At 34.6% G+C, this 8,923-nt stretch overlaps 1 protein-coding gene across 1 annotated transcript; it reads right to left on the reverse strand.

Annotated features, from left to right (window-relative positions):
- Positions 1 to 2,471: 2,471 nt before the first annotated feature.
- LOC134270085 (uncharacterized) lies at positions 2,472 to 7,828 on the reverse strand. Its single transcript, XM_062752260.1, has 3 exons — positions 7,637 to 7,828; positions 5,555 to 5,656; positions 2,472 to 5,083 (listed from the first exon to the last, which is right to left on the reverse strand). The coding sequence occupies exons 1-3, from the start codon at positions 7,747 to 7,749 to the stop codon at positions 5,014 to 5,016; spliced, it is 285 nt and encodes a 94-aa protein (XP_062608244.1). The 5' UTR covers positions 7,750 to 7,828; the 3' UTR covers positions 2,472 to 5,013.
- Between the last annotated feature and the right edge of the window lie 1,095 nt (positions 7,829 to 8,923).

Consider the following 8,923-nt stretch of genomic DNA (forward strand, 5'->3'; position numbering starts at 1 on the left):
TGACCATTCTGTTCTTTACCAGATTTTCCCCTTGTAATACATATTGCGACCCCAACTTTAGACAATTTGAAATCTACACTACCCCAGGATGTTTCCACATAAGTTTCAGCTTTTCTGGCCCAGTGGTTCTTGAGAAGAAGATTTTTATAGATTTTTCCTATATATTTCTATGTAAAACTTGGATTCCCCTTTGTGGCCCCGCCCAACCCCCGGGGGTCATGATTTGAACAATTTAGAATCTACACTACCCCAGGATGCTTCCACATAAGTTTCAGCTTTTCTGGCCCAGTGGTTCTTGAAAAGATTTTTAAAGATTTTTCCTATATATTTTTATGTAAAAATTGAATTCCCCATTGTGGCCCTGCCCAACCCCTGGGGGACCTCATTTGAACAATTTAGAATCTACACTACCCCAGGATGCTTCCACATAAGTTTCAGCTTTTCTGGCCCAGTGGTTCTTGAGAAGAAGAGTTTTATAGATTTTTCCTATATATTTCTATGTAAAACTTGGAATCTCCATTGTGGCCCCGCCCAATCCCCAGGGGTCTTGATTTGAATAATTTAGAATCTACACTACCCCAGGATGCTTCCACATATGTATCAGCTTCCCTGGCCCAATGGTTCTTGAGAAGAAGATTTTAAAATATTTTCCTGTATATTTCTATGTTAAACTTTGATTCCCCATTGTGGCCCCGCCCAACCCCTGGGGGTCATGATTTGTACAATTTAAAATCTACTCTATCATAGGATGCTTCCACATAAGTTTCAGCTTTTCTGGCCCAGTGGTTCTTGAGAAGAAGATATTAAAATATTTTTCCTATATATTTTTATGTAAAACTTGAATTCCCAATTGTGGCCCCGCCCAACCCCCGGGGGTCATGATTTGAACAATTTAGAATCTACACTACCCCAGGATAATTCCACATAAGTTTCAGCTTTTCTGACCCAATGGTTCTTGAAAAGAAGATTTTTATAGATTTTTCCTATATATTTCTATGTAAGACTTGGATTCCCCATTGTGGCCCTGCCCAACCCCAGGGGGTCATGATTTGAACAATTTAGAATCTACACTACCCTAGGATGCTTCCACATAAGTTTCAGCTTTTCTGGCCCAGTGGTTCTTGAAAAGAAGATTTTTATAGATTTTTCCTATATATTTCTATCTAAAACTTGGATTCCCCATTGTGGCCCCGCCCAACCCCCGGGGGTCAGTTGAACAATTTAGAATCTACACTACCCAAGGATGCTACCACATAAGTTTCAGCTTTTCTGGCCCAGTGGTTCTTGAGAAGAATATTTTTTAATGACCCCACCCTATTTTTGTCTTTTCTTGATTATCTCCCCTTATGAGGAGACTTGGCCCTTCATTTTTACAATTTGAATTCTACTTCACTTATTGATGCTTTGAACCAAGTTTGGTCAAAATTGGCCCAGTGGTTCTTGAGAAGACGTCGAAAATGTGAAAAGTTTACAGACGGACGGACAGACGGACGACGGACAAAATGTGATCAGAAAAGCTCACTTGAGCCTTAGGCTCAGGTGAGCTAAAAACGTGACTGTATGTTGCATAAACTCTTGTTGTATTTTGTTTTAAAGCTTTGCATTTTGTCAAAATTGAAACTCGACTAACTTCTTCTTACAGAAAAGAAAAAAAACATAGTTCAGAATGCTTTTAAAAAAATACGCGAGAAATTGATGATGGTAGAACGAGATATAATTTTCTATTAATAAAAACAAGAGAGATAACCCGAGGTATCATAAAGAGGCACAAGAGAGGGAATTTTGTGGTACGTGTACAGAGTTTTTTTTTTTTTTCAAAAGCATTCACAACTCGCATGGGTTTGCTACCGGATTATATAAAAATATTGAACAACAGCTAAAAAGTCGTTTTAACTGATATCGGTATTAGATTTTATAATTTAGATATTTTTTGTACTGATCGGGAGCATGCCTCTAGAAAAAAATATAACAAAACTGAATTAATCTTTATTTCTTTAAATGATAATCTATTTAATATGACAACAACAACAAAAATATAAAAGAAAGAAAAAATACCTTACAATAAAAACAAGAGGCCCATGGGCCACATCGCTCACCTAAGCAATGTGGCTAGGAAAAATGCAGAAATCAGTTTACCTTTGGCTTATTGTCCTTTACATTTGAACTAACATTATGGCCCCGTCCCACACCCAGGGGTCATGACTTGAACAAAATTGAATCTACACAACTTGAAGATGCTTCCCTATAAGTTTCATCTTTCCTGGCACAGTGGTTCTCCAGAAGAAGATTTTAAAAGAAATTTCCTATAATATATTTCTCTGTAAAACTTTGATCAGCCATTGTGGCCCCGCCCTACCCCCAGGGGTCATGATCAGAACAAACTTGAATCAACACTACATGAGGATGCTTCCAAATAAATATGAACAATTATGCCTTTGCCATTTTTGAGAAGAAAATTTTGAAAGAATTTAATATATTTCTAAGTAAAATTTTGATCGGCTATTGTGGCCCCGCCCTACCCCCGGGGGTAATGATTTGAACAAATTCGAATCTACACTATCTGAGGATGCTTCCATATAAATATGATCTATTATGGCTTTTAATTGTTATTCTTGAGAAGAAGATTTTTAAAGAATTTTCCTATACATATTTTCACGTAAAATTTTGGTCAGCTATTATGGCCCTGTCTTACCCCAGGGGGTCATGATTTGTACGAACTTGAATCTTTACTACCTGAAGATGCTTTCATATAAATATGATCAGTCATGGCTTTGTTATTCTTGAAAAGAAGAATTTTTAAGATTTTTTCTACATGTTTCTATGTAAATCTTGGATTCCATGTTGTGGCCCCACCCTACCCCCAGGGGTCATAATATGAACAAAATTGAATGACCACTAGCAGAGGATTCTTCCATAAAAATATAATCATTCATGCCTTTGTCATTCTTGAGAAGATTTTTAAAAAAATTTTCCGATTTATATCTATGTAAAACTTTGATCGGCCATTGTAGCCCCTCTACGCCCAGGAGTCATGATTTGAACAAACCTGAATCTACACTACCTGAGGATGCTTCCCTTTAAATATGATCACTCATGCCTTTGCTATTCTTGAGAAGAAGATTTTTAATGAATTTTCCTATATATATATATTTCTATGTTAAACTTTGATCGGCCGTTGTGGCCCCTCCCTATCCACGGGGGTCATGATTTGAACAAAACAGAATCTACACTACCTCAGAATCCTTCCCTATAAGTTTCCTTTTTCCTGGCACAATGGTACTTGAGAAGAAGATTTTAAAAAAACGTTCCTGTATATTTCTATGTAAAACTTTGATCGGCCATTGTGGCCCCGCCTAACCCCAGAACAAATCCGAATCTACACTACCTGAGGATGCTTCCACATGAGTTTCATCTTTCCTGGCCCAACGGTTCTTGAGAAGAAGATTTTTAAAAAATACCATTAATTTTCCTTTAATTCATAATTATCTCCCCCTGGAAGAGGGCTTGGCCATTCATTTGAACAAACTTGAATCCCCTTTACCCAAGAATGCTTTGTTGCAAATTTGGTTAAAATTGGCCCAGTGGTTCTTGAGAAGAAGTCGAAAATGTGAAAAGTTTACAGACAGACAGACGGACAGCTAGACAGACGGACTACAGAAAAATGTGATTAGAAAAGCTCACCTGAGCTAAAAAAAAAGACATGATAAGTTTAATAATATTTATCTACATTAAAGGGCAGTACAGTTAATACATTGTAGAAATTAATAGCAAAAGCACCATTTATATTAAAGTAAACACAACAACAACAATATACATGTATGATCTTTCTTGTGAAAAAAATATCATTAACAAAAACAACAATAGGAAAAAATCTTAAATCACAAAAACATTCTGAGTATTGTTTTGTAAGAGCACCAAGTTGAACATTTTTTTGCATACAACATTTTGTATTCAACAAAATATTAAAGTTTAATACTGGTAAATAAATTGCTTTCATATTAAATGCTTGAAAATTTCACCCATATATTGTTTTCAAATTGTTTTCACCATCTTTGCCCTGGTTTAAATTGAGTATTTAAAAAAAAAAGACAGAAAATTCAAAGACAGCTTTAAAGATGCTTGGACGCACTGATTTGAAGTTAACATTTTTTTCAAGTTATCGGTATAATATCATGAATAATAAATTGCTAAAGCATTTCTCATGCACATAGCATTTCAAAAACATACTTTATCTGGAAATTCTTGAAACCTGAAACTATGAATTTCGAACCCATTTAATTGACACATCTATGCACTTTCACAGAGTTAACTTAAGAAAAGTAGAAATTTTGTTGTGTGTTAATGAAAAATATAAAACTTTAATTCAGAAAATTAAATTAAATAATTTCCAGATAAAATTAGCTTTTTATTATATTTCAGTGTGAAATGCTATGGAAACATTTCTTGATATATAACCGAACATTTGAAAAAATATTAACTTAAATCTATGTCCATAAGCACCTTTAATTTTTCATACAAACATGTCTGAATGCATTAAAAGGGGGCAAAAATTTTAGTTAATGTGAACAGGAGAAATAAATTATTTAAAAAGTGGGCATTGTTTCAATAGGTGTTTCAACATACAGTAGTACATACTCTTAAATCTCAAAACTAGTTGACCATGTAAACTGATATATTTTCATATGAACAATCACTTTCAAAAATTTATAAAATGTTACAAATACTTTGTTGACCTTATGATATGATTATTATTTTACTATTGCTATTTCTAAAACATACACTTTATCAATTTATATTTCTATTAAATAATATAAATTATGCATAACAAATCTTTCTCCTATATCAATAACATGCATGAAATAACTGATTTTCAGTAATGTATAGAAAATAAAAAATAAGTTTCATGACGTCTTCTCATTTCAAAATGCAATGTTAAACACTTCTTTTGAATTATATGGTAGAATCAATAGTTTTTTTTATTTAATTCATTGAGTTATCAATTAATCTTTGTTATTAATTATGGATTACTGCTCTTTTTTCTCCACTGTGTTGATAATAGACCAATGGAACTCGAAGACTAGATCTGCAAAGTTTTAAATATGTATACTGTATTGTATATTAATTTTTTAAAATATACAAATGACATACAAGTGGGCATCATGCATGATTGGCAAATTTCTATAATCAATTTTGATAAATGTACTGAGGATTTCAGTAAGTCATGAATCAGATATTTTAATTTACTGCGAATAAAGTGAGTAAAATTAAATCTATACAAGCTTACAAAATAAAACTATGCTAAAAAGAGACTTCTGTCTCAAAGAAATTAAGATACACTATTATACAGTGTATTTACTTACTTTTATGGGGTTTTAATTTTTTGGTTTTTTAAGTGGTTCGAAGTGAAACACTAATTTATGCCATTCACAAAATGTAAAATTTCAAATTTTGTAATCAACACTTTGTCAACCATGAAATCAAATCCTGATGAATAGACCTTTTTTCTTTGCCCACAAAATTTAAACCCCCAAAATAAGTGCTTTTACAATCTTACCTGTCAGAGTGATTGTCCCTTGGGGGATGACCAAAAGAAGAGAATAGTTCTGTATAGGTGGGTGGGGAGGTTCTTTCATCTGATGTTGTATGTCTTCTTTCTCTGAAAGAAATTTCAATAATACCAATCAATTTCAATTTAGAACAGAGGCACAACACAGAAATTCTTTAACGAGAGGCCCATGGGCCACATCGCTCACCTGAGCACTGTGGCTAGGAATAAGTAGCAATTGGTTTATTATTGAAAAGTTTAAATCCAAAAATAGTCCAATGACCAATCATAGCTTTTCTATTCTTGAGAAGATGATTTTTTAAAGAATTTTCCCATATATTTCTATGTAAAACTGTGGTCGGCCATTTTGGCTCCGCCCTACCCCCAGGGGTCATGATTTGAACAAATTTGAATCTACACTACCTGAGGATGCTTCCATATAAATATGATCAATTACGGAAGAATCTTCCTATATATTTCTATGTAAAACTGTGGTCGGCCATTGTGGCCCCGCCCTACCCCCGGGGGTCATGATTTGAACAAATTTGAATCTACACTACCTGAGGATGCTTCCATATAAATATGATCAGTTATGGCTTTGCTATTCTTGAGAAGAAGATTTTTAAAGAATTTTCCTGTATATTTTTATGTAAAACTGTGGTCGGCCATTTTGGCCCCGCCCTACCCCCGGGGGTCATGATTTGAACAAACTGGAATCTTCACTACCTGAGGATGCTTCCATATAAATATGATCAATCATGGCTTTGCTATTCTTGAGAAGAAGATTTTTAAAGAATTTTCCCATATATTTCTATGTAAAACTGTGGTCTGCCATGTGGCCCAACCCTACCCCCGGGGGTCATGATTTGAACAAACTTGAATCTACACTACCTGAGGATGCTTCCATATAAATATGATCAATTATGGCTTTGCTATTCTTGAGAAGAAGATTTTTAAAGAATTTTCCTATATATTTCTATGTAAAACTTTGGTCGGCCATTTTGGCCCCGCCCTACCCCCGGGGGTCATGACTTGAACAAACTTGAATCTACACTACCTAAGGATGCTTTCATATAAATATGACCATTCATGCCTTTGCTATTCTTGAGAAGAAGATTTTTAAAGAATTTTCCTATATATTTCTATGCAAAACTGTGGTCGGTCATTTTGGCCCCGCCCTACCCCCGGGGGTCATGACTTGAACAAATTTGAATCTACACTACCTGAGGATACTTCCATATAAACATAATCAATTATGGCTTTGCTATTCTTGAGAAGAAGATTTTTTAAGAATTTTCCTATAAGTTTCCTAAAAGTTTACAGACGGACAGACAGACAGCTAGACGGACAGACGGACGACGGACAAAATGTGATCAGAAAAGCTCACTTGAGCCTTTGGCTCAGGTGAGCTAAAAATGATAGAAAAGGTCATAAGTGGTTGTTATTTTTTTTTAATTTCTCTCTCTTTTTTTCATGGGGGGAGGGGTAAAAAACCTTAAAATTGTTTTTAAATATGCATAAACATGCCTATATTTTCAAAGTTTTTGAGGGTCCTGATACATCCGTAAGTTCCCTATGACTCTTTCATACGATACTTTACCTCATTAGTAATGCAGAGTACAAGGTAGGGCTGGGTATTGACCCAAGATTTCGTATTGCGATATATTGCGATATTTTAAACTGTATTGCGATATGTATTGCAATATTTTCAATGTAATAAAAATGGCATTTTCTTCCTACATTTACTTTAATTTACATGCAGAATGTACATAACTATGATAAGTAACCAACACGGAAAAAAAATCTGGTTGATTTCTTTAAGTTATGCTCTGAAATGTTCAGACAAAACAACTTCTGTCTTAATGTTTGGCTTAATAACAAAAGTTTCATAAGTCCATTTTTATATTTAATGACAAAATTCCTTAATCTAAGCATATTGCCAATATATCGATATTACAAAATCGTATTGCGATACAATATTTTTGGTCATTGTATTGCAATATATTGAAATATCGATATTATTGCCCAGCCCTAGTACAAGGCAAATGAATTTAATATCTTTTTCACATCTCTATTAAAAGAGTGATTTACCTCTGAAGTGTGGAGGGTGCAGAGTAGGTAGAATTTCTAGATGGCCGACCCCCTCTCTGGGGCCTCTCTGCATCTATGAATGACATTGACCCACTTCTACTTGTTGACAGCATAGAATCCCTGTAATTGGACAGTTCCCGGATGTTTTGCGAAGCTCTGCGAATGGAGTTGTACCTTGCCAGCTGAACACTGTTTACCAATAAGTGAAAACAATTTTATAAAAAGATACTATAGCACTCAAAAACAAGGAATTATTTTATCTGGGAATAATCATTTTTCTGGGAATTCACCCTTTTCCTGTGAATAAATTATAAGGTGCCCTATTACCCCTTAGTTACTTAAAAAATAAAAATGGTAGTGACATTTATACCTAAATGTAAGTGATATTACTTAGATGAAGAAAAAATGTTTATATCACATCTTTCATTACGTTTTGTATTTTCTATCTTTTTATCAATGTTTCTATCTATATTTCTTTCTTTTTTCTTTTTTTGGTGTGTATAAATTTATTATTGTTATTCAATCTCATAATATAAGTCTAAAATTTACTTCCGGTAGAAGGGGGGTGGGGTTAGCTTTTCAGTGAAAAGCTAACCCACCTTAGCTTTTCACTGAAAAGCTAACCCCCCTTAGCTTTTCACTGAAAAGCTAACCCTCAACGAAAATCCAAGTTTTGTTCCATTGCTGGCAGAAAAGGACACTGAAATTCGTAATTCCTCACCGCTAACTGTATAATAAATCGTTAGAAACATCGTAGAAGCGATTATTCATCAAATGTAAGCTTAAAAATAAAACGTCTGTAGCCCAAGGTAGGCCATTGTGAGTTACCGATTTCTCTTCGCGAAAATACACAGTGATTACGATCGAGGCGTACAGAATCCTGACTATTGTCGCGAAAGTTCGTAAATTCCCTGATAAGCAAGTTACAATAAGCCATGAGTCCGTATTGTGAAGCGTTATTTACATGACAAGTTCCAACAAACGATATCCATTACTGCTGAAGGTGGCGTCTCTGCGTCACTTCCTTATTCCATGACGTCATGTTCGCAGTGTCTCGGGTCTTTCCGGCGAGCTCGGAAAAACACGAGAAATTTCGATTGATCAGAATATCTGAATGGAGAATAGAGAAAATAATTAATGAAATGCATGGATTATTTTATAAATAATATACAGTTATTGACTGGGTATGAGGGCAACATATGATTTGTTGGACCTGAAGGTGAAAATGTTGCCCGAGGCCGCAGGCCAAGGGCAACATTTTCATCTTCAGGTCCAACAAATCATATG

Source organism: Saccostrea cucullata, unplaced genomic scaffold (genome assembly GCF_032062105.1).
Source record: "Saccostrea cucullata isolate Sc308-1 unplaced genomic scaffold, CSIRO_AGI_Scuc_v1 ctg17080, whole genome shotgun sequence".
NCBI classification, from domain to species: Eukaryota; Metazoa; Mollusca; class Bivalvia; order Ostreida; family Ostreidae; genus Saccostrea; species Saccostrea cuccullata.